Below are 27,717 nucleotides of genomic sequence, written 5' to 3'. Positions count from 1 at the left end.
GTTAGTGCCCAGTAATAAGCTGTTTACTTACATAAATACTGTAATGCATGATGGAAACAAGAAACCATCAATTTTAGGCCATTGAAATATAATCAAAAAACACAATTAAAAAGTAGAATTGTTTTAGATATCCATGGGACTAACACCAATAATATATTTGTGGCTGGTATACAGTTTTTTGAAAGAAGCAAAGTAACATCAATCAAATTTATTTTTCTCTTTTTGGTATGATGACATAGTGGCTGCCACAAGAGTCAAATTTTTAAGTATCAGAGCTGCACCAAAGTAGATTATTGTAGCATTTTTAATAAAAGATGTTTTTAATAAAGAGCATATTTTGATTTATCTCTGAAGTACCAAATTATTTTAAAAATATAAAGAAAACACACAAACAAAACACCAATTCAAATTTAAAAATTTTATATCATTGTACAGGAAATGCTGAAAAAAGAAATTTCATCAGTTTTATCAGTAAGCACAGAAGAAACAGATAGTGATTTTCTGTTGCCATGTTTGCCGTCTGTAATAAATCCTGAAGATTTTATATCAGCTTTATCACTTCAGGTAACTATTATCTTTAAATTTTTATGTCATGTTTATTGTAAAAAAATTTTATTGCTTAACTGTCTTTCTCTACCAGAATATAATTATTGTGATTTTTTATAGTAAACGTGTATTATTACCATCATATAAAATGATGAAGGAAATACTGTAAATGAAAAGAAAACTTGTTGAAAAAATATTCTTGCATACATTTCATTGCATTTTTATTCATTATAATTCTTAATAAACAACAGCAATATTATTTATTATTATTTTTTTTTTTATTATTATTGAAAATCCAAAGAACAAATGGTGTTAAAACCTATAGTATCTGTTACTGTGCATGGGTTAAATGCTGAGAAGACAGAAGACTGACAATCGACTTAAATTTTTGTAGGTTGTAATATTTGGAAAGTGGATTTTAAGAAAGGTAAGGTTGTTCCAGAAAATTGAAGTAAAAGAGATAAACAAAGAAATGAAAAAGTTAGTTCTGTGAGTTTGGAGTTGAACAGTGAATGAAAGCTGACTGTTATGATTTGTGTTTGTCCTGATTTGGAAGAGAGTAGGAGAATTACAGATGCCAATTCAAGGAGGGTTTGTCATGGAATATTGTTCCCACACCTGTCCCCAGATGTGGGAACAATATTCCATGATTCAGTAGTTTTATATGGAGTGAGTAGTTGTTTAGAAGAAAAATAACAGTGACACTGAAGAAGAAAACCCCCAGTGTTTTTTTTTTTTTTTTTCCCCTGATGAACAGGAAGCAATATTTGTGATTTCTAATCTCTCTTGTGCTTATGCCAAGTGAGATTCGAAGTTGGGGCAATTTTTTTTGCCCCATTGCAAATTACCTGGTAATTGGCATTTAAGGAATTGGTGCTGATATTTGAGAGGTTGTAAGAGGTTCTGTCCATAGGCTGTTTGTGCAGGACAAGGTTTCTCAAACTGCAAGGTGTATTGTAGTGTACAATTAGACTACCCAACAAAATTTTTTTTTGTCATACCTCTGGAACAAAAGTTGGTTATTCTGAACAAAATTAATGTCCTGATTATGAAAATATCAATCTTTTACTTCGGTCACATCTACAGCAAAAGATATACGCATTTTTAAAATTCCTTGTTTTTATACAATATCAGCATACATGGTTGTAATTATTACACACAATATATGTTACTTAGACATGTTTCCCACTCAGTGATTTCCTTTTACACTCCAGTTTGCTTTCCCGTTTAAGGAACCAACAGTAATCTCTCATCATGGCAGAGTCCCAGCGACCTTGGTATCATTTTCTCATTGCAGATACATCCTAGTGGAAATGCTCTCCTTGTTCATCACTGACATCTGCTAAGTTTTCAGGAAAGAAATCCAGATGGGAATGAAGGAAATGCATTTTCAATGACATTCAGCACCCCATGTTCTTGTAACATTTCAGCAAGTTTTTCACCAGTTGCTCATAGTTCTCTTCTTTTCTCTTTCCAAGGAATCTGTGTACCACAGCCTTGAAAGATCTCCATGCAGCCAGTTCATCATCATTCAGGTTTCTTTGAAATTCTCCATCTTTTAGGAGGTTTCTTATTTGAGGACTTATGAAAATTCCTTCCTTCAGCTTTGCATGAGATAAATTTGGAAACATTTTCAATAAATATGTGAATCCTCTGCTTTCTTTATCCAATGCCTTAGTGAAATTCTTAATCAGCCCAAGCTTGATGTGTAAAGGGGGAAGAAAAACCTTTTGTGGAACATACTTTATATTGCTTTTGCCGGGAATATATTCATCTCTCTTGTCCCAGTTTTGTACGACGTAGCATTTGGCTGTTGCACGACTATCCCACAAACACAGGAAACAACAGTATTTAGTGAAACTATGTTGCAATCCAACAGCAGTCCAATCACTTTGAGATCACCACAAATATTCCATCCATAGTCATCGTAACGTATAGCAGCAAAATATACAAACATTTTTGTATATTACAAACTGAAAGAAACTTACGATACAAACATTACAATGTCTGTATCATAAGTTTCTTTCAGGCCAACAGCATGAACAAGAGGAATTGATGGTAAAGTATTTCCATTATGAAGCGATACTGCTTTCAAACTTAGCTTTGACACATCAATGAACAAACGCCATCCAAAGGTATTGTGATCAATGTTATTATTACACATTATTATTATTATTATTATTATTATTATTATTATTATTATTAGCCATATGGTGCAAGGAAGCCTGAGGCTTATGCTGCACCAGCCAAAAAAATAATTCCCGAGTTACTCTGAGAGAGAGAGGAGAGAGAGAAGTAGAAAGGAATCACCAAGAAAGAGAAGAATGATGATATTCAGCTCAGGACCCTGGGTTTGCCAAGCCCATACTCACCAGATGTGAACCCTTGGGGTTAATTCAACTTAATGTTGTTTTCCATTGCAAAATATCTTGAAAACTCTTCATTTCGCTTATGGTATATTGTGATGTTTGCACCTTTGGCAAGTAAGTTCTACTGTTATAGTCTGGATCCGAGTAATTCAGCCTCCTCTTTGGGTAAGCCCAAGTTTCTAATCAAGTTGCTTAATTCTTCTTGTTCAATACAGTGCGGGGCATTTTCTTTTTCTGGCTCATAATCCAAATCATGTGAAGTACATCTGATAAAACGATTTCTTCTGTACCTTAATCACTACTTCCAATACTCCAAGATTTTGGTGGCACAGGTACTGGCTTTTCTTTACTGTGTGGCACTGGCCTAATTGCTGATTGGATATTTCATGCAGTACTTGCTCTTTTTGGAAATACCTTTTATTTTTGTCATGCAGAGATAGCAGTCAGCAAAATGATTCTTGGGCATAGGGACGGCAAAAGGTAATGCTCTCATCTTGCCATATAACCACAGCCTTAAGTTCATTGTACAAGTAATACAACAGATATGTGGACCCAATTTTTTTCTTGGTCACCGATCTTGCAGCCGAAGTACAATGAATATGCAACTTTTGTGACATTATATATTTTCTTCCTCTGAGTTTTTGGGGTTAAGTATCCACAAACATAGCAGAAGTTGTCTGGGTGATTGACGCAAGCTCTGTGCTTTGTCTTCTCCATTTTAACCATGCATTAACCTAAAAACAGTAAAAGCAATTGGTAAATTTGAACAGAAGGTGAATTCTTGTAGCTGTTGTTGTTTAAGGGCTTTACGGCGCAAGGACAGCAAAGGCCATAATTCGCCTAACTATGGTGATGTTAAATACATAGTTCTATCTGTATAGATGTTATTCAAATTTATATCGTGTTGTATAGTTTTATCTGTTTGAGGAAATGAAAAATTTTGGTCACATGTGGTGTGTCTGCTAGTAGGTCAGAAATGCTGAGAGAGGTGTTTGTCGTGGGAAATGAGATAAGCATAGCTTGTTGCTCAGTACTGTACTTGGGACAATCAATAAGTAGATGGTGGACAGTGAGCTGAGTGTTGCAGTATGTACACAGTGGTGGGTCAGTGGCTGCAGGCAAATAAAGATGTGTGAGGTGTGTGTGGCCTATCCTTAATCGGGCTAATACGACTTCTTCATGTCGGTTCTCACGTATACTAGATCTCCATGGTTTTAGATTTTTTTTATGCCAAGTAGCTTATTGTTGGCTTGATACTGCCAGATATGTTGCCATTGTTCAAGGCATCGTTTATTTATAATGTACTTATAGTCCGATGCAGGTGTAGTGAAGGATTGGTCTATAGGTTGTTGTTGTTGTCAGTGTCGTGTGTGTCATTTAGTTGAGAGCTCTTCGGCTCTAAGCGTGGAAAATCACTTGGTTCCATCTCTGCTCCTTTTAGCCCCGGGGGTTGTCTTATCCCCCAGGTTACCGACCCTGCCACGTGGAGGCAGGAGCGGTGACCAAGCGGTTGTAGAAGTTAGTTGTTTGTTATTAGTAAAATATATATACTAAATAAAGAAAGGTTGTTTTCATTTCTGTGTTCTTACTTAATACTTTAAGCACAGAACCACTGGAAGTAAATGAAATAGAAAAAGACACTAGAAAACAAATAAAACTTTTTCTTTAATAAGAGCACTCTATAAATCACTGAGAAAATCGCTTGGCACTCGGGGCCAATTCTTGTAGCATAGTTTATCATACACTATATATTGAACAGTTGAATGGTGTAATAAAATTGATAAAAATACTGACTTGTCTACAAAAGTGCATCAAAATCAAAACATGCTATATTGCAAAAACAGTAATGATGTACTTGCTTAACTTTTAGCCCAATGAACAAAACCAATTCTGTACCATTCTGTACAAAGATATCAGTAATGATATCTTTGTACAGAATCCAGTTATCTATCCATATCTTAAAAATGAGATGTAATAGGAAATTTTTATGATTGATTTTAAATTCTGTACATAAAACTTGACCAGAAATAACCATTGATTTGCTGGAGGTAAAAATCATGTTGGGTAGCGTTATCAGCAAAATATGGATAAAATTTCCAGTCAGTGGAAAGCGTGGCAGAAAGAACTGAACCTTGGGGAATGCCAGAGAGAGAAAACTGAATACCTAATTGCAAAAAAACAATCAGCAGGCCATAAGATGGGACCTTCTTTAGAAGGTCTTTCTTTATGCCATATATGATCAAAAGCTTTAAAAATATCAAGAGCAACTGCTTGAGTTCATCAATGTCCATAGATGAATAAAATAAGCCAGTATGTTACTAGTGGATCAACCCAGACAGAATTCATATTGGTGATCATTGATGACATGGAAAGTTTCAAGATAGTTAAAGCGTTGTTGATTGATGTATTTCTCCTTTACTTTTGGAGAGAGTAGAGTTGAGTGCAATAGGGTGATATATGGAAGGAAGGGATTTGTCACCCTTTTTAGGAACTGACTTGATATGAACAAATTTCCAATTAGTTGGAAAAACACCAGTAGAATAAGAAAGTTTAAAAAGATGAAAAACAGGCGGTGCAAGCTCAGGTGCACAACTTTTGTGAACAAATAGAGATATGCCATCAGGACCTAGACTAATTTGGCCCTAAGATTGTTCACAATTCTTCTAATGCCCTTCTGTTGGAAGACCAGAGTGATAGTCATCAAATGGAGTGTTGTTACTGCTACGAGTAAGAATCAGTTTACCAAGATCATTGACCCATTTATGCCTAGCATCCTTTATATAGCCTGCCTAAAAAAATATTCACAGAAAATGTGCTCACATAGAAAATGGAAAACTACTATATCCACATGTTCCAGTAGTCTTTGGAGAAAATATACTCAGTGTTGTTTGTGACTTTTAAGTGATAGGTTTGTTGGTTCTTTTCAAATAAGCTAAATGTTTGAGTTTCGATTTTCAGACATAGCCCCTTCACACAGGTAAGTGTTTCAGTATCTGTCTGTTCTCAAATTATAATTTTTTTATGTTTATTTTAATCAAAATGCATTAAATTTTAATCAGTATATGTTTTAAGTTTACCAGTTGAAATGTGCTTGAGTTATATGCATTTACAAATCAGTGTCATATATTTATAACACAAGGATATTACAACCGTATGATTCTTTCGGTTTACACATATATTCATTGTTACCTATATATACACTGATGAGGCAAAACATTATGACCAGAGCCATTATGCAAATCAAAGCAACTGCAGGTGAACTACGGCACATGTGCAGGTCGGGACACGATATAAAAAACACCTGATACTGAGCTCCATTAATTAGTGTTACTCTTGTTCTTCAGATGGGAAAGGCAGTGGACTTAAGCAAGTTTGACAAAGGCCAAATTGTAATGGCCAGACGACTGGGTCAGAGCATATCCAAAACGGCACGGCTGGTGGGATGCTCACGGTCAGCTGTGGTTAATACCTACCAAAAGTGGTCTGAGGAGGGGAAACCCACGAACCGCTGGCGAGGTGTTGGTGGACAACCACGGCTCATCGATGCCTGAGGTGAGCGAAGGCTCTCCCGGATGGTACCTGGCAACAGAAGGGCGACTGTGGCCCAACTCGCCGGTAATTGGAATGCTGGTGATGAGAGTAATTTGTGACAACACACACAGTACATCGAATCCTGCTGAAAATGGGGCTGTGTAGCCACAGGCTACTCTGAGCACTGCCGCCTCCATAGCCAGGTGGGCAGGAGCAGAGGCGTAGCTAGGTTTTCGGTGCCCTTGGCAAATTCGTGGCTACGTGCCTTTTTTCGATAATTGGTAAAATCATAATAAATAATAAGTACAAAAATTGTTATATTAGGGTCTCCGTAAATGATTACATATACTCGTGCATGTGTTGTGTCTGTAAATTGCATGTGTTCTGTGGTCAATTTGCCTGTTTTGATGGACAAAAACCTCAGTTTCTGGGGGAAAAACCTTGCTATCTATGCCTGAGACCGACTAACTCAGCCACAGAGTGAAAAAAGCCCATTCAAGTTCCTCACATCATCGACGGGATTCGATTCCAGGCCTTTTCCATCCAGTGTGGGAAGGACGGTGATGATACCACTGTGCTAACCACGCAGACTAATAATAAGTACAGTCGAACCTCTGTTTAACAAACTTCTTTATAGCAAATTTTTCTATTTAGAGATAAATATTTTCTTTTTACTGAATTTTTTTAGAATTCGCTAAATAGAATTTTATTCTTTACCAAATTTTTTTTATTTTTTTATTTCTTTGTTTTATGGAAACGAAAATTTTTTCGTTCATAGAAAGAAGAAAATTTTCCATATAACAACTGCATTACGAGACTTAACTGGGTACACATCGTTTGCACCCATGGCCTTCAAGCAAGCAATTGTGTTGTTGTTAGCCCGAATTAAAAAATAAAGAGATTACCATCTCCAACTCAGTGGTACCCGTAAAACCTATCCGTCTACTGGTCCCATATACCGAGAAATCGAGCTGGTCAACTACTTTCTGTGTATCAATAGCCAGTGGGCAGACCAAGGTGTTTTAAACATTTGAACAATAGACTCTGGTCAACCTTCTGTTGTAATCACACTCTGTTAGAGATTTAGAAGAGAGTGGTTTTCCTTTATCCCGACAAGCGGTCATCTGATCTTTCGTGGAAGTGAAATGGCACCATTTCAAAGCTATTGGCCTATCATCGAGCACAATATGAGATACAGAGTAAATGATACCTCCCACACTACTGTCGTAGTTTTTTCTTAAGAGTTATCTATGGTGTATCCACACCGATATTATATAGATATAAAACTCTTACTCTTAACATATGCCTTGTTGCATTTAGTTATTTTAAATTATTTGGGAAATAATTTAAATTTTGGGAAATTTGGGAAAATCATGGAGGCAATGATCAAGGGTGGAATTCAGGATCATTTGGATCGAATTGAAATTCTCAAGGATACTCAGCATGGTTTTGTAAAGGGAAAATCACGTTTAACAAATCTGGTTCGCTATTTCAAAAGGGTCACTCACGAGCTCGATTTAGGGAATAATTTTGACATTGTTTATTTAGATTTCAGCAAAGCTTTTGACTCAGTCCCACATGAGCGGTTGCTTTATAAGCTGGAACAGGTTGGAATAACTGGGAAAATCCTTAGATGGATAGAAAGATGGCTTCAGAGCAGGAGGCAGAGGGTTGTGATAAATGGCTATTCCTCAGATTGGGTTGATGTAAGAAGTGGGGTTCCCCAAGGATCAGTATTAGGACCACTGTTGTTTTTAATTTTCATAAACGACATTGATGAAGGGATAGAGGGCGTGATGTCTAAATTTTCAGATGATGTTAAAATTGGTAGAGTAGTTAATGATCACTGTCAAGCTGAGCTTCTTCAGAGAGACCTAGATAGACTTCAGGAATGGTCAGAAAAATGGCAGCTATGCTTTAATCCAACAAAGTGTAAGGTATTACACCTGGGAAACAGTAATCCTAAAATAACTTATTCACTTGGTGGAGTTCGACTAAACCCAGTACTGGAGGAAAGGGACTTGGGTGTTACGTTACGGTCAGACATGAAATTCTCTGAGCATTGTAAACAGGTTGCAAGGAAGGCCCATGGTGTCCTATCGATGATCTATCGAACTTTTGCAAGTAGAGATAGGGACGTGTAATCCCATTATATAAGGCTTATGTTAGACCACACTTGCAATACTGTGTTCAAGTATGGAGACTGCACCTAAAGAAAGACATCGAGCTTCTTGAAAGGGTGCAAAGACGGGTAACTCGCCTGGTGAGATCGGCAAAAAGGGCATCCTTATGAAGAAAGACTTTGAATATGTGGGTTGCAGAGTTTGGAAACTAGACATCTTAGAGGAGATTTGATTGAGGTGTTTAAGGCTCTGAGAGGCATCAGTAAAATGAATGAGGATGAAATTTTCAAGATTATAAATGATGCTGGAACTAGGGGACATAAATTCAAGTTACGGGGGAAATGTTTAGATTGGACTGCAGGAAGTTTTATTTTAGCCAGCGAGTTATTAATTACTGGAATAAGTCGCCTTCATGGGTGGTAGAGGCCGACAGTTTGGGGAAATTCAAAGGTCATCTGGATAGTACCTTCGGGTAAGGTAAGCACATAGGATGATAGGTTTAATTTCCTTTTTTTTTATTAATTATTATTATTTATTTATTTTTTTTTTTTTGTTTTTGTCATTGTTTTGTTCGGATATATATATATTTTTTTTTTGGCTGGTGCAGCATAAGCCATCGGCTTTCTTGCACCATGTGGCCATTACTAATACTAACACTAATTTCACTTTGTACTTTTATTGCTAACAAATTAGTAAATTGATTCTGAATTTCTTGAGATAAATAATTAGTGTGGTGTTTAATATGTGATTCCAGAGCATTTTTCATACTGTCAAATTGGCTGACAAATTTTATCAAGTTTGAAAATACGCCACAATTTTTTACTTCAGTATCGATATTACTAGCATGTCCACGAAATGTCAAATTATTTTCGGTACAGAACAATATACATTTCAATATTATTTTCAACATATGATGCAATTTCGAAATTTTGCTTCTTAGTGCTGCTTGTGCAGCTTCATCAATTAATCCACCATTTTGAAGACCCTTTTCTAATAATTTTCATTTTGTGAAATTGTTTATGTGTTGTAATGAATTCTTATGAAAAAGAATGTTTGGATTTAGATGTTTCCAATCCTTAAATCCACTTGAGCTGCAAAATGGAACATTATTTGTGCCAGATACAAATAAGAGGCATGGAAAACAATATATCGCATCTTTCTCTTTGCAATAAAATAACCATTTCCTCTCTTTTTTTTTTTTTTTTCAATACAGTCAGTCCTCGTATAGCACGATAGTTGTGTTCCCAGAAACCCTCTTGCAATGCAAAATCGTGCAATATAAACAATAGGCCCTATGGGAAAAATAGGGTTAGGTGCCGACCACCCAAGATTGAACACACATTTGTAACCAAAATATTACCAAACACAATAAATAATCGTAATAAAATACTTACGCATTTTATTACGACTATTACGTAATAAAATATTGCTAATGCTTTTACTTCTATCGTAAGCAAACTTGTTTTTTGTTTGATTTTCTATCCAACAGATGATAGCCGTTCCGTCTCTTCCAATTCTTTGTGTCTTAATCTAATGGATTTTAATTACACTTTGAGTTGTTTCTGCTATGAAAATTGTTTTTATTTTCTCTGCATTCTTTGTAATTCTTGGCGTTGCCTCATTTAGGTCTGTAGCACGTGCAATATCACATGGTCTTTCATTTCGCTCAAAGCGTTTCACAATTTCATATTTTTTCTCAATCGACAGAGGTGGACTGGCCATAAGCCTTACCAGGGAAAACAATATATCGATATAGTGATATAGTGATAAACAATATAGTGATTTTGGCCATAAACCATTTGGCCATTTATAGTGGCCATAGTATGAGGCTACTATAAATTTTCCCGGGTAAGAATTTTTGATCCAGTCCGCCTCTGTTTATTGATATTGCTTTTCTTTTTCTCTCCAAATCTGCAGTATCTTCACCGGGACGCCTCCTTTTCACACCTTTTAAGTATTTTACTAATTTTTAGGGAATAAAGCACAATTACAAAATGAGGAGGCACGCTTGATACACATAAACAAAGCTGCGCTTGTGTAGCAACTGAATAAACAACACCGAAAAGGCTGAGATACACTATTAACACCTCACATTTTACTAAAGCACATTTCGAGGGGTTACTACCATAAAACAATAAAAACATTTCCAGTTGCGTTTCTGCTAGTGGAATCTGTTATAAACTGGTAGTAAACCTGATCTAATTGCATTTGCGATTATACCGATAGCTGGAATTGTGTTGGTTTTTACGTTATTATGGTGAAATGTGTTTCCCCTTCACTGATATAAAACACATAAATACATTTTCAGAATCTTCTCTTCATTCCTATCGTGTTGCGTTCAGTTGGGGTGATTCTGCGTTCGACTGCCATTGCTTGTAAACACAAAGGCGAATCGTGCATAAGCGAATTCGGTTCGTGTTATATAAGATATCGTTCCCCTATTTATAAATCGTGTATGATCGAATTCGTGTAGTGTAAACACATGTTATACGAGGTGTGACTGTACTTTCATTTTTGTATTTCCACGAATTATTGAAGCATCAACCATTATTGACAGGATACATATTTAAGACTATATGATCCGGACCATGTTGCACCATAAGAGTCTGTTTTTGTGGGTATTAAAGTTCCATGTGGTCGGATCATTAAAATTCAGACTTAATGTGTTCCATGTTAATATTATTGCTGCAATCATTTTCTTCTGCCAACTGTTGTTGGTTAGTGTCCACACTTTCTAATTCTTTTAAAATAACTTCAACTGTTTGAGATTTTTCTTGGACTTCCATTTCAGTGTTATCATCATTTGTTTCATCTTCATTCGAATCGTTCGTTTTCTTCATCACTTTCAGGTTTGGAGTGGTTTATTGTAAGCCAGTTTTGTAAACTAGTGGAATGTTTTTTTTTTTTTTTCTAATTTCCTCTTTATGCAGTCTTTCCAATTTTTTCTTTGGTGGCATGTCTAAAATTAATTTGGCCTTTATTGTTTTATTTAAATTATAAATCACAATATTCACCATTACTTGTTTATATAGCAATCACCAAAGCACTGTAACTTATAACTTATTCAGTTTGTACACAAGGCATGAATTGCGAACTATTATGCATTCGATCATGCGCTGATGAAGCGATCGCCTGATTGGTCCCTTCAAAGTTACATTTCGGAAAACAAATAAAACTACGATGGGCTTGGCACACCCAGGGTCCTGAGCTTTCTTCTCTTTCTTGGTAATTCCTTCTACTTCTCTCTCTTTCTCTCTCAGGGTAACTTGGGAATTTTTTTTTTTTTTTTTTTGCTGGTGCAGCATAAGTCTTAGGCTTCCTTGTACCAAGCTAATAATAATAATAATAATAATAATAATAATAATAATGTACTCAGATGCAAGGATGCATGTAGGCTTGAATCACCGTGAGAAAATTAATTTTCACCCTCTCTGTGCTATCTTGATTCGACATCATCGAGGGGCGCCATTTCATCAGCTAGCCTCGGGTGTCGAAATAGCTTGACGCTGTACTGATGTCTGTCAGTGGCACCCTTCTCCTGTCAGCGCCCTTGGCACCTGTCCCAATGCCAAGGCATTCCTATGCCACTGGGCAGGAGCAACAGTGCATAGCACACGCTTCTTGATAGACCGGGGTTAGAGCCCATGACCACCAAATACGGAGGATGCGGAAAGGTCAGGGACTCGAACCCCGGTCCGCATACTCCACATATCCCCAGAGCAATATGGCCTTAGTTGCTAATGCTCCTAAAAACCAAATAACAAACAACAAACAAACAGCTCCGAGTGCCCATGCTAACCACAGTTCACCCATGCGAGCATCAAAACTGGACCTTGAGTGATTGGAAGAAGGTCGTCTGGTCCGATGAATCACGTTTCCTGTTGCACCATATGTATGGCCAGGTATGTGTGCGTTGTTTCCCTGGGGAAGTGATGGCACCTGGATGGGACAAAAACAAGCTGGTTGCAGCAGTGTCATGCTTTGGGCAGTGTTCTGCTGGGATACTCTGGGTCCAGTCATCCATGTGCTGGGCACTCTGACGTCTACCACCTACCTAAACATCATTGCTGATGAGGTACACCCTTTCGTGGCAATGGTCTCCCCTCTGGCGGTGCCGTCTTTCAGCAGGATAATGTGCCAGGACTGTTCGAGACTGGTTTGCGGAACATGAGGAAGACTTCCAGGTATTTCCCTGGCCTCCAAATTCTCCAAATGTCAATTCCATTGTGCATCTGTGGTTTGTGTTGGAACAGCAACTCTGATCTGCACCGTCTCAACCACGGACCTCACAGGAGTTAAAGGATCTGCTGGTTATGTGTTGGTACCAGATATCACAAGACACATTTAGAAATCTTGTAGTGTCCATGCCTCGCTGGGTATGAGCAGTTTTGCATCATCAGTGTATATACATAGATACGTACATACTCGTGCATACATTTTAACTTTTTTTTTTTTTCAGCAGAATGAACCCTAAATAGTTCTGCAGCAAATCCAAAATTCCGTCAAAACTAAATGACATTTTGGATTCAGCTGAAGATGGCTCTCTACCCGTGAAGGATAAAGAAGAATTTTTTATTACCATGTTACCACCCCAGAATGCAACTGGGAATATTACTGCCGAAGATTTTGGTGGCGAAGATGATCCAGGAATGGTAAATAATTTGCCTGGAAGCATGCTTTAGATGAATCCTCAATTGAAGATGAGAAATCTAAATCCCCTCTGAACGGAAAAAAAAGGAATAAATATTTTCATAAGTGCAAATGAGAAAAGAGAAACATTGAGCCTAAAATTGCAGCTTGGTCAGCAGAAGACATTCACATGGAACAACTCAAAAACCAAAATCTGTCACCATCACTATATTTTGAATTGTTCTTTGGTGATGATATAATAAGTGTAATTGCCACAGAAATGAATATGTATATGGTTTTCAAAAAAATCAAAACTTGCAGGTAGCTAATGAAAAAATAAAGTGCTTCTTAGGAATAATATCGTTGAGTGGCTATTATTCAACGTCAAGAAGAAGGATGTTTTGGGAGAATGCATGTGATACTGATCATTCTGTAGTTGCCAATGCAATGAGCATGATAGACTTGAGGCTGTCTTTTCAGATTTATACTTTGCTGACAACACTACATTAGACGATTCTGATAAATTTATTAAACTCAAACCTCGAAATCATCTGAATGAAAAGTTTCTTCAGTGCAGCCCATTGGAAGAATTTTATAGCTTTGATGAATCAGTGTGTGAATACTTTGAAAAACTTGGATGTAAACAGTTCATTCTTGGAAAACCAATTCATTTTGGTTACAAGATTTGGTGCAGCTTCAACACTTGGATATTTGGTGTGGTTTGAACTATATCAAGGAAGAAATCCCACAACTGGAGCAAGAAAAAAAATTGCTTTGGGATAGGTCGGAGATCTTGTTGACAAATTTGCTAAAATTCTATTGAAACGCAATCCAAAACCTTTTAATTTCTGCTTTGACAACTTTTTTGATAGTAGAAAGCTAATGGCAAAGTTAAAAGAGTTGCCAGTCAAAGCTACAGGAATCATTCATGATAACAGACTTGAAAATCATGCATTGGGAAAGAAAAATGAAAAAAAAAGCAAAAATGTATTGATGTGTAGTTGGAATGATAATAATGTTGTGAGCCTTTGTTTGAATGCAGTGGGAATTAAACCTATTACTCAGGCTTCATGCTGTTCATCAGTATCTAAAAAGCATGTACTTATACAACAGCCATATATCGTAAAAGTGAACACGTGGGAGGAGTAGACCAAATGGACCAGAATATAACAAAATACAGAACTGGTATTCAAGAAAAAAGAATGGTATCCTAGCAGCCTTATTACATATTTGACCGATGTAGCTGTGAATAATGCCTAGTAACTACATAGAAAATGCAGTGGCATAGATGCAATGGACCTATTAGCTTTTCCTAATACTATAGTTAGATTTTATTTAGAGAAATATTTCAATACACCACAACAAGCCCAGCGAGGAAAACCACAACAAAACTTGAATAAAAGCTGATTTTACATGCATGCACATTGGGTTCTTCCCCCAAGAAAATCAAATTCGGTGTGCACATTGTCACATGAGAACAACAGCAAGATGCGAGAAATGTAATAGAGGGTTACAGTAACACTTAAATAAAACAATTTATTTTTGTAAGGTATTTTCCTAGCATCCTGTATATAGAACACCTTGTATTTTCATTGCAAATCATATTTTGATGAATAAAACTGCATTTTTTATGTCATTAGGTTTTATTTGTCCTCGTTAGCTTTAGTAGATAGAGGCATATGATGCAAGAAAGCAAGCTTATGCAGCATCAGCCAAAACAAAAAACAAAAACATTCCCATTTCACCCCTCCGTTCGTTCCAAATACCTGTCAAGCTCAGCCTTAAAAAAAATTTATTTAGGCTATCAACTTCCACAACAAAAGATGGAAGTGTGTTCCACCATCCAACTACCTGCTGCCTAAAGGCAAACTTCCGCACATCTATCCTACAACTGTCTTTCCTCAATTTGAATTTATGCCCTCTCAGGTGATTATTCTGAGCAAGAGGAAGAATCCCATCAGCATTGAGCATGCTCAAACTATTCAAGGCTTTATACACCTCAATCAGATCACCTTGCAGGTGCCTAGTCTCCAGACACTGTAATCTGCAAAACTTAAGCCTTTTTTTGTAAGAGCAACCCTTCATTCCATTCACTAATCTTGTTGCTCTTCGCTGTACTCAGTCCAACAGCTCTACATCCTTCTTAAAATGAGGCCTCCATACCTGTATACAATACTCAAAGTGTGACCTGACCATTGGCTTATACAAGGGGATAATCACCTCCTTATCCCTGCTAGAAAAATTCCTGTATATCATTGACAAGACACCATGAGTTTTCTGAGAAGTGCAGATGCTCTTGCAGATCAACTGCACTGCTCATAAAACTTCATATCTCCTTTTCATTCTCTACCACTGTCAGTGTAGTACCACAGAGTTGATACATTACTCTGAGGTTACTGCTTCCCATATGTAGTACTTTACATTTGTCAATGTTAAACTTCATTTGCCACCTCTCAGCCCATCTGCTCACCTTTTCCAGATCCTGTTGCAGCAGTGTACTGTCATTAATGCCTTAACAACCCTGCCAACCTTCATATCGTCTGCAAACTTGGACATTAAGCTTGATATACCATCATCAATATCATTTATAAATACAGAAAACAATAATGGACCCAACACTGAACCCTGAGGGACTCCACTAATAACATTAGTCCACGATGAGCAGTGTCCATTGATAACCACTCTGTCTTCTCCCCCGCAACCAACCCTTTATCCATAGCATCAATTTGCCTCCAGTGCCACACTGCTACAATTTGTGCAGCAGTCTTCCATGTGCAACAGTATCAAAAGCCTTTCTGAGATCCAAATATATGATATCAAAGTTATTGCCTGCATCCAATTCCTTTGTGACCACATCAGAGTATCCAATCAAATTGGTCAGGAAAAACTTTCCCTTAACAAAACTATGCTGTGTCCAAGCTATAACTGAAGATGATCCTGCAGTGCTTCTTTAACTAGTGCCTCCATTAATTTTCCTGGAACAGAAGTTAAACTAACAGGTCTGTAATTACTTGTGTCGCCCTTTGATTCTCCATTGTGAATTGGGGTCAGATTTGCACATCTCCAGTCCATGGGTACCTCCCCTGAGTTTAAGGAACCTCTCATAATTATGGCTAAGGGTTTGCTTACTTCCTGTGCTACCTCCTTTAATATAACTGGAAAGATCCTATCCACGCCGGGTGCCTTTTTTATGTTTATCCTCAACAATTTCTCCTCCACTTTCCTCTCAGTTATTACATAATCATCTAGCTCACTGCCAGAGTTTAATTCACCTCTGGCATTCCCCTCCCTGGATAATTCCTCACGTGTGAAGGTAGATTAAAAATACTCATTTAGTTTGTTAGCCACCTGAGCAGGATCATCAACAGTTGAACCATCAATATCCAGTGGACCAATCTGATTCATCCCTTTCCTTCTAGAGTTTACATAAGTAAAGAACTCTTTGCATCCTTTGTCAAAAATTTCTCATAATCTGCCTTTGCCTGCCTAATCTCCTTTGTGACTTGGTTACAGACCAGCTTATATCTATCATAGGCTTCCATGTCACCCATTAATTCATATGTATCCCATTCATTTTTCTTCTCTGCCATATGTCTCATTAGTTCATCTGACATCAATTTAGGTCTAAACCTTGAACAATATTTCTTAGTTGGTATGTAAAGCCTAGTAGTTTCCAAGATAAATACTTTGAATGCCTCCCATTTTGAATTTGCTGTTGGTAACATCATCAGTTGGTCCCACCGTATAGAATTTAAATACTGTCTTAGACCACCGTACTCACCTTTACAAAAGCAAAAACCCTTCCCTTTACCCCTGATGGTAGTTACCTCTTTGAGTAAATCCCACTTCAGCACACTGTGATCACTGCCTCCTAGTGGTTCCTTTTTCTGCAGATTCTTAATGCGTGAAGAATCACTACTGATAATCAGATCAAGAGTATTTCTCCCTTTAGTTGCCTCCCGAACATGCTGATATAGAAAACAATCATCCAATAAATCCACAAAAGCCCTGCTAGTGTGTGAGTGACCAACCTACAAATTCCAATCAATATCCGGGAAATTAAAATCCCGCATTATAAGACTCTCTGATTTACTGGCCCGCTCTATTTCCCTGTACAGTTTCTTATTATACTCATCACAGTCATTAGGTCTATAACACACTCCTACTCTCAATTTGATCTCCCAATGCTTATGTCACACCAAACTGTAGGTTCTGCACTGTCCAGCGATGTCGATTGGCTGCACTTCCTTGTATTTTATGTGTTTCTTAACTAATAGCATAACCCCCTCCTCCCTTCCTATCCTGTCTATCCTTCCTGTATACATTGTACTCCCCAAATTCCAGTTCTGCATTCCTTGTATCTGTGTGACACCACGTCTCTGAGATCCCAACAATATCTGCCTTTGATATGATGAATTTGAGCAACAACTCAAATTCATCAAATTTATTTACCGAACTCCTAGCATTGGTGTATACGCAAGTATACATGCACCTGTTCATATTCTTAGCTACCCTAACACAACCCATGTGTTTACTTGTACCACAATGACTCCCAGCAGTCTCTGAAATAGCTTGCATCTGGTTTTCCAGGCTTCTGCTCATTCCAATAGAAGCAGTGCAAGAATCTGCCAATGTTTACTGTTATTCTATTAGTCCTTGTATTCCCCCCCCCCAACTAGCAGTTTTCCGACCCATCTAACATTGCCTCGATAACATCAGCAAATATTCTTGCACCCTTTCTATTTAAGTGTTTCTCATACCTGTAGAAGCAGTCTCTCCTGTTAACAAGTACAGACCAGGCTGAAAAAAATTCAACCCCTTGAGCCTTGCACAATCTTTCCAGGGCCGAATTGATTGACAAATTATTTCTCACATAAGTGTAAAGTTCAAAAAAAAAATAGGTTAAGAGAAACATTGAATTACATTAAGTCGGTTTTATCTTTAGCTGAAAATGCAGTAGAATCATCAGGTTGTAACAGAGGTGGTCAGACATTGCAGCCATTAGCTTTAGCCAGAGACAAGAATGCTCAACTACCGTTTGAACAAGAAGCTTTCTTCTTTTAGTCTCTTCAAAGTCAAGTTCGAATTAATAACTGTTTTACAATTGTTGTGAGCTTTAATCAAGCAGGAAATGAAGCTGGAGATTAGGATACAAGCGATTACAATATGCTACATTATTTTCTTGAACACACTTGGTGTATTTATTGGAAAACCAAAATTTAGATAAGGAATTAGATTTTAGGATAGAATGCAGAATAAAGGATTTCATTCATAAAAAATAATTTCATTGATACATTCTGTGTAACAATGAGATCTGAAGATTTAAAACAGTAATCCAACCAAGGAAAAGTGGAGTAGAATGCACATAAATCACACTATGAATTCCCAAGGGACACTCTGCTGAGAACGGTTATAGGAGGAGAGAGAGAGAGAGAGAGAGAGAGAGAGAGGCAAAAAACCAAACATGAAAATATTTACTTATTTACTGCTTAGAATTCTGCTTTCAGGAAGTAGACAGAGCTCTAACTTTGAACTTTTGATTAATGCATATTTCTGCTTTTAGGAAGTAGACAGAGCACTAACCCTTGAACTTTTGATTAATGCATAATAGATATTTTGCAGAGCGAGCTGTCAGACTAGGTGCTACCAGAAGAATTTTGCTTTGCTGAAAATAACAGTTTAAAAAACATTTAAATTTTCAAATTTTTCATTTAAAAATTTTATAAAAGGTTTCTTAATTTTCTTTTTCTTAATTCAAAAGAAATCCAGACTGCTGAGACTGCTGGGAGCCATTGCGGTACAAGTAAACACATGGGTTGTGTTAGGGTAGCTAAGAATAGAAACAGGTGCAGGTATACTTGCATGTACACCAATGCTAGGAGTTTAGTAAACAAATTTGATGAATTTGAGGTATTGCTCAAAACATCAAAGGCAGATATTGTTGGGATATCAGAGACGTGGTGTCACACAGATATAAGGGATGCAGAACTGGAATTTGGGGAATACAACGTCTACAGAAAGGATAGACAGGATAGGAAGGGGGGGGTTATGCTATTAGTTAAGAAACACATAAAAACCAAGGAAGTGAAGCCAGTCGACATCGCTGGACAGTGCAGTGTTGAGTCAGTTTGGTGTGACATAAGAATTGGGAGATCAAAATTGAGAGTAGGAGTGTGCTATAGGCCTAATGACTCTGATGAGTATAATAAGAAACTGTACAGGGAAATAGAGTGGGCCAGTAAATCAGAGAGTCTTATAATGGGAAATTTTAATTTCCCAGATATTGACTGGAATTTGGGGGCTGGTCACTCACACACTAGCAGGGCTTTTGTGGATTTATTGGATGATTGTTTTCTACATCAGCATGTTCGGGAGGCAACTAGAGGGAGTAATACTCTTGATTTGATTATCAGCAGTGATTCTTCATGCATTAAGAATCTGCAGACAAATGAACCACTAGATGGCAGTGATCACTGTGTGCTGAAGTGGGATTTACTCAAAGAGGTAACTACCATTAGGGGTAAAGGGAAGGGTTATTGCTTCCGTAAAGGCGACTACGATGGACTGAGACAGTATTTAAATTCTATACAGTGGGACCAACTGATGATGTTACCAACAGCAAATTCAAAATGGGAAGCATTCAAAGAACTTATCTTGGAAGCTACTAGGCTTTACATACCAACTAAGAAATATTGTTCAAGGTTTAGGCCAAAATGGATGTCAGATGAACTAATGACGCATATGGCAGAGAAGAAAAATGCATGGGATACTTACAAATTAACACATGACACAGAAGCCTATGATAGATACAAATTGATATACAACCAAGTTACAAAGGAGGTTAGGCAGGCGAAGGCAGATTATGAGAAATCTTTGGCAAAGGATGCAAAGAAAAACAGCAAAGAGTTCTTTACTTATGTAAACTCTAGAAGGAAGGGGATGAATCAGATTGGTCCACTTGATATTGATGGGTCAACTGTTGATGATCCTGCTCAGGTAGCTAACAAACTAAATGAATATTTTGCATCGACATTCACACATGAGGAGTTATTCAGCGAGGGGAATGCCAGAGGTGTATTAAACTCTAGCAGTAAGCTACAGAATTTTGAAATAACTGGGAGTAAAGTGGAGGAGAAATTGTTGAAGATAAACACAAGAAAGGCACCCGGGTTGGATGGGATCTATCCAGTTATATTAAAGGAGGCAGCAAAGGAAGTAGCAAACCCTTAGCCATAATTATGAGAGCTTCCTTGGACTCAGGGGAGAGGTACCCATAGGCTGGAGATGTGCAGATGTGACCCCAATTCACAAAGGAGGGTCAAAGGCTGACACAAGTAATTATAGACCTGTGAGCTTAACTTCTGTTCCAGGAAAATTAATGGAGGCACTGGTTAAAGAAGCACTGCAGGATCATGGAGACAAGACTTCAGTTATAGGTCGGACACAGCATGGTTTTGTTAAGGGGAAGTCTTGCCTGACCAGTTTGATTGGATACTATGATGCAGTCACAAAAGAACTGGATGCAGGGAATAGCTTTGATATTATATACTTGGATCTTAGAAAGGCTTTTGATACTGTTGCACATGGAAGACTGCTACACAAATTGGAGCAGTGTGACATTGGAGGCAAATTGCTGCTATGGATAAAGGGGTGGTTGAGGGGGAGAAGACAGAGAGTGGTAATCAATGGACACTGCTCATCGTGGACTAATGTTATTAGTGGAGTCCCTCAGGGCTCAGTGTTGGGTCCATTATTGTTTTCTGTATTTATAAATGATATTGATGATGGTATATCAAGCTTAATGTCCAAGTTTGCAGACGATACAAAGGTTGGCAGGGTTGTCAAGGACACTACTGACACTATGCTGCTGCAACAGGATCTGGAAAGGTTGAGCAGATGGGCTGAGAGGTGGCAAATGAAGTTTAATGCTAAAAATCCAAAAGCCTTTTTCAGAAATAAGAAAGAAAAGCTTAGAATCTGACAGGTCAGGCAAAAATATAGCACCTGGCCTGGGAAAACAGTAATGTATCACTTTCAAAATTACTCAAGTATGACTGTATGTATAATTAGGAAGACAGAGTTACAACTACTAATCTTAAACAACGAATTAATGTGTAATTAGTATTTCACTGAATAAACTGTCAAACCAAAAGTCACCACTGCCAGGTTAACAATGCACTACAAGGTCACCTTAGTAGTCATGATATCATGATAAAATTGTGATTGATTTTTATTTTTTTTTTTGAGGGAAGACCTTGTCTGGTGAATATGGTAAGATGTTACACGGTAGTACAAAGTAGGGAATACACATAATGACTTCATAACATACTGGCTTCATTAATGATGCCGATGATGGTACTACAACCTTTGCCCCTGGCAGACATACCCTGGTCCTGTTCCACCTATCCTTTTTACAAAGCATGTTACCCATTTCCCTGACAAAGGTTGATGACTTTGTAGAGCGGATATCACCTTTTAAGGGCACAAAAGGTTATATAGTTTTACACGTTGTCACTAATGATATTAAAAGTAGGAGACTGGCAGAATTACTTAACAAGTACAGGTCACTGTTGAACAAAAGCCGAGAATTAGGGTTGAATTTTAAAGTGTCTGCAATTCTGCCCAAACACGATAGGAGCGAGTATATGATGAGAGCCTTGTCGATCAATTCAGCCCTGGGAAGATTGTGCAAGGCTCAAGGGATAGAATTTTTTTCAGCCTGGCCTGTACTTGTTAACAGGAGAGACTGCTTCTACAGGGATGGGATACACTTAAATAGAAAGGGTGCAAGAATTTTTGCTGATGCTATCGAGGCAGTTTTAGGTGGGTCGGAAAACTGATAGCTTGGGGGGGATACAAGGACTAATAGTTTAACAGTAGCCATAGGCAGAGGTGAAGGTGATTCTTGCACAACTTCTATTAGAATAAGTAGCGACCTGGAGCGAGGGGTGTTGGAGGTTTCAGGGACGGATGGCAGTCATCCTGAAATAGGTGGGTATATGGGATGTATTAGGGTAACTAGGAATAGGAGCATGTATGCTTGCATGTATACCAATGCTAGAAGTATAGTAAATAAATTTGATAAATTTGAAGTGTTGCTCAAGACATCAAAGGCGGATATTGTTGGGATAGCAGAGACGTGGTGTCACACAGATATAAGGAATGCAGAACTGGAATTTGGGGAGTACAATGTGTATAGAAAGGGAGGAGGCATTATGCTGTTAATTAAGAAAAACATAAAATCAAAAGAAGTGCACCCAGTTGATATAGATGAACAGTGCACTGTTGAGTCAGTTTGGTGTAACAAAAGCACTGCGAAAGCAAAAATAAGAGTAGGAGTGTGTTATAGGCCTAATGACTTGAATGAGTACAATGAACAATTATACAGAGAAATAGAGTGGGCCAGCAAATCAGAATGTCTTATAATGGGGGATTTTAACTTCCGAGATATTGACTAGAACTTGTGGTTTGGTCACTCACACACTTTTGTGGATTTATTGGATGATTGTTTTCTGCAGCAGCATGTTCGAGAGGCAACCAGAGAAAGTAATACTCTTGATCTGGTTATCAGCAGTGATCATTCGTGTATTAAGAATTTGCAGATAAAGGAACCATTAAGTGGCAGTGATCACAGTGTACTGATGTGGGATTTACTTAAAGATATAATTACATTAAGTGGCAGTGATCACAGTGTACTGATGTGGGATTTACTTAAAGATATAATTACCATCAGGGGTGAAGGAAAGGGTTTTTGCTTCCATAAAGGTGAGTACAGTGGTCTCAGAAAGTTTTTAAATTCTGTACAGTGGGATAAACTGACGATGTTACCAACAGTAAATTCTAAGTGGGAAGCATTCAAGGAATTAATCGTGGATGCTACTAAAAGTTTCATACCTATTAAGAAATATTGTTCAAGGTTTAGGCCTAAATGGTTATCTAATGAACTAATGAGACTCGTAACAGGGAAGAAAAATGCATGGGATGCATATAAATTATCAAGTGACTCAGAAGCCTGTGGCAGGTTTAAGCTAGTCTGTAATCAGGTCACAAAGGAGGTTAGGTAGGTGAAGGCAGATTACGAGAAATCCTTGGCAAAAGATGCCAAGAAAAACAGCAAGGATTTCTTTACTTATATAAACTCTAAAAGGAAGGGGCTGAATCTGATTGGTCCACTTGACATCGATGGTTCGATTGTTGATGATCCTGCTCAGGTAGCAAACAAACTGAATGAGTATTTTGCATCTACATTCACACATGAGGAATTATTAAGGTTTGAAAATGGCAGAATGTAGCAGGATATTTAATGATTTTGTAATAACTGAGAGAAAAGTAGAGGCGAAATTTTTGAAATTAAACATAAGAAAAGCACCTGGGGTGGATGGGATCTATCCAGTTATATTAAAGGAGGCAGCAAAGCAACTAAGCAAACCCTTAGCCATAATTATGAGAGCATCCTTGGACTCAGGGGAGGTTCCCATGTACTGGAGATGTGCAAATGTATCCCCAATTCACAAAGGGGGATCGAAGGGACACGAGTAATTACAGACCAGTTAGTTTAACTTCTGTTCCGGGTAAAATAATGGAGTCACTGGTTAAAGATGCATTGCAGTATCATCTAGACAAGGCTGCAGCAATAATTCAGACACAGCATGGGTTTGTTAAGGGAAAGTCTTGTCTGACAAATTTGATAGGATATTATGATGTGGTTACAAAGGAACTGGATGCAAAAAATGATTTTGATATCATATATTTGGATTTCAGGAAAGCTTTTGACACTGTTGCGCATGGAAGACTATTATACAAATTGGAGCAGAATGGTATTAAGGGTAAGTTGCTACAATGGATAAAAGGATGGTTAAGTTTGAGAAGACAGAGGGTGGTAATCAATGGGTGCTGCTTTTCGTGGACTAATGTTATTAGTGGAGTCCCACAGGGTTTGGTGTTGGGTCCACTGTTGTTTTCTATATTTATCAATGATATTGATGAAGGTATATCAGGCTTAATGTGGAAGTTTGCAGATGATACAAAGGTTGGCAGGGTTTGTAATGGCAGTGTGCTACTGCAACAGGATCTAGATCATTTGGGCAGATGGGCTAAGAAGTGGCAACTGAAGTTTAACCTTGACAAATGCAAAGTACTGCATATGGGTTGAAGTAACCTGAGAGAAACGTACCAACTGTGTGGTACTACACTTAATGTGGTAGAAAATGAAAAAGACATGGGAGTAATTGTGCAGGTAGATATGAAGTTTTCTGAGCAATGCAGGTAGGCTGCCAGGGCAGGTCATGGGGTTTTGTCAATGATATATAGGAATTTTGCTAGCAGGGAAAAGGAGGCAATTATCCCTCTGTATAAGGCAATGGTCAGGCCATGCCTTGAGTACTGCGTACAGGTCTGGAGGCCTCATTTTAGGAAGGATGTAGATTTACTTGAGCGTGTTCAGAGAAGGGCAACAAAATTGGTGAAGGGAATGAAGGGATCCTCGTACCAAGAGAGGCTTAAGTTCTGCAAATTGCAGTGGCTGGAGACTAGGCACCTACGCGGTGATCTGATTGAGGTGTATAAGGCCTTGAATGGGTTGAGCACGCTGAATTCTGATGGGATCCTTCCACTTGTTCAGATTACGAACCTAAGGGGGCATAAATTCAAATTAAGAAAAGACAGATGTAGAATAGATGCGCGGAAATTTGCCTTTAGCCACTGGGTGGTTACTTGCTGTAACAAACTTCCATCTGTCGTTGTGGAAGTTGATAGGTTGAATAAATTTAAGGAGGAACTGGACAGGCATTCGGAAGGAATGGTGTGATTTTTTTTTTTTTTCTGATGCTGCATAAGCTCATACACATGCTTTCTTGCATCACATGCCACTAATACTACTACTACTACAAGTTTCATGTTAAAATTTGTTCATACTGATGTAATAGAATTGTTAACGATGAGAACCTAGGAATATTGCTACAAACAACATTTAGATAAATTATACAGGTTTTGAAAAATGGCAGTTAAGTTTTTAATGCTGGTAAATGCAAAGTTCTGCATCTGAGTCACAATTAATATGGGGATATGACATTCAACTCTCTTGAAGATGAGAATGACCTGAGGTTTGTAATATAGTTCAGCATGAAGTTTTCTCAGTAGTGTATAATGCTGCTAGGACAGTCCATGGGTTACTGTAAATCATATATAAAATTTTTTTTTTCATTACAAATAAGATGTGGAGGTCCTCATTTAAGAAAAGACTGGCTTTACTTGAATATGTTCAGTGGAGCACAAGACATTTTGGATGTAAAAATATATTCCTAAAGAGAGAGAGAGAGAGAGAGACTCTATTTCTGTAAGATACAAAGTATGCAAACTTTCTTAACCGTAATCTGATTAAGATCTTTAAGATCTTAAAAGGATTGAGCATATTTTATATTTCTGCAATGAAGCAAACAGGATTCAAATTAAGGACAAATCAAGTGTAGACTGAATTTAAGAAAATTTTCTTTCAGTCAAAGACTAATCATCTACTGGAACAAATAAATGTCTAGCCTTTTGGAGTCAGAGAATTTAGGCCAATTTAACGAGTTTATGTGTCTGGGATGGTGGTTCCCACGGAGAATAAATAACAGTAGTCTCCTCTACTAGAGAAGTGTTATTTATTCAAAGTAGTTGTTGTTGTTATTTGGTTTTTAGGAGCATTAGCAACTAAGGTCATATTGCTCCGGGGATATGCGGTGGTCATTCCCTGACCTTTCCGCACCCTCTGTATTTGGTGGTTACGGGCCCGAACCCCAGTCTAATCAAAAAGCATATGCTATGCACTGCTGCTCCTGCCCACCTGGCTACGGAGGCACCTTCAAAGTAGTGCAATACCTGGTATCTCGTTGTGGAGGTGGCCACAATATGAGATATAATCAAAGAATGCCCTTACACTACTTATGTAGTTAAATTTATGGGTAAACTATGGTGTATTTACACTGATATTATATAGTTAATTTCAACCCATAACATATGCCTTGTGCAGTTAGCCTCCAAGGGTAAAATATAATGCTACAGAGAAATTTTTTAAAATAAATTTTTATTGTTATTTTTATAGCATTTAAGCTTTGCTACCTTCCATTTTTCTATCCTTTTAATATTAATATAAAAAAATCAGATACGCCTCTGATTTTTTAATATTTCATCTTTCCCACTGACTTTAATGTCATACACTGGAACATGCTTCTTAAAATTTTCATATTACTGTGATGATGAAGGATTCTGAAGAAACTTCAGTCTGCCATTGAAGCTCGCTTTTCAAGAATCCCACTTACTAAAATCAAATATTGTTGCTGCTGCTGCTCCCACTGAGCTCTAACCAGCCATCTTGTGTACCATTAGTATCCTCCTACTCTAATTAATAAGTGAAACAGCTGTTATCAACATTTTCAGTATGTTAATAATTCAGTTGAAATTCTGTGAATTTTAAAATAATTAGCATTTGCAAAGGCATATGATGCAAGAAAGCAAGCTTTTAACAATTTTCTAGGCCATGTTTATCTCATGCCAAATGAATCATTTCAGACAGCAGCCCTTTCACAGTTTTTAAACACTTAAGTACGTCTAATTTCATTTCTGATGCGGTTTTTTTTTTTTTTTTTTTATCACAGCTTCTCAGAGGCACTTAGGCCTCTTCCTGTATATGAATAACTTTATACTTAGTTTCATATATTTACCATGTTTTATATGAAACATGGTAAATATATGAAATTTATATAAAAAATATATAAATAAAATGCTTAATAATCTGTTATTTCCTGAATTTCAATAAATTTATATATTATTTCTACATATTTTCTTGAGAAGGACATATTTGTGCAAGCTTCTTAATTTCTGTAGTAGAAATTAAGTAGTTGTATTAAATTCCTGAAATTGAAAAAAATATTTTATTAATGAACATCAGATATGTGAAAACTGATATTATAATTTTATGCAGGACATGGCTGATTTTTATGTGGGTGAAGAAAACATTATTAATAGAGTGCCAAAACTGTTTATAAAAATGAGGACACTTTGTGCAGAAATAATTACTTTTGCTCCACTTACAAATCATGTTATGAATCTGATTGAGTTTACTGGTAAGTGTGCTATTTATTATATTTTATTTATGTATTATTTTACTTTATATGGTAAATCTAGTCTTCTTAACTAAGGGCCATAATTTAAATGTAGCTTAAGGTGTTGTTTAGATACTAATTACACAATTTCATTATCATATCAACCAGATTAAACCAGATTAAAACATTTGATGTATTTCTCATTCAATTAGTATTCATGAAAGTAAAACTAACAAATCTATAACAGAAAATCTTCATTTGTTAAATGTTAAGTAAGAAAGAAAATCAGAAATTCTCGTACGTTCTGCTCTTCTCAGATATTTGTTAATTTAACTGTGAATTCACTCAGTGAAAATAAAAAATTTGATCTCATACTTTTTTTTTTTTTTAAAATAAATATAAAAAACTAGTCTTTTGTACAGTTATTGAATATAATTG

General features: G+C 37.2%; 1 protein-coding gene across 1 annotated transcript in view; it reads left to right on the top strand.

Moving 5' to 3' along the window:
• Nucleotides 1–27,717, top strand: part of LOC150081532 (midasin) — a 1,449,634-nt gene that overhangs the window by 1,241,773 nt on the left and 180,144 nt on the right. Inside the window, exons 73-74 of the mRNA XM_090380238.1 lie at nt 436–564; nt 27,159–27,300. Of these exons, the coding sequence (XP_090236364.1) occupies nt 436–564; nt 27,159–27,300 (271 nt within the window). The remainder of the gene's footprint in view (nt 1–435; nt 565–27,158; nt 27,301–27,717) is intronic.

The sequence above is a fragment of the Mastigoproctus giganteus genome, chromosome 8 (assembly GCF_048544385.1).
Source record: "Mastigoproctus giganteus isolate SK-2022 chromosome 8, ASM4854438v1, whole genome shotgun sequence".
Classification (NCBI taxonomy): Eukaryota; Metazoa; Arthropoda; class Arachnida; order Uropygi; family Thelyphonidae; genus Mastigoproctus; species Mastigoproctus giganteus.
The sequence above is the reverse complement of the archived record's forward strand: the minus strand, read 5'-3'. Positions and strand labels throughout refer to the sequence as shown.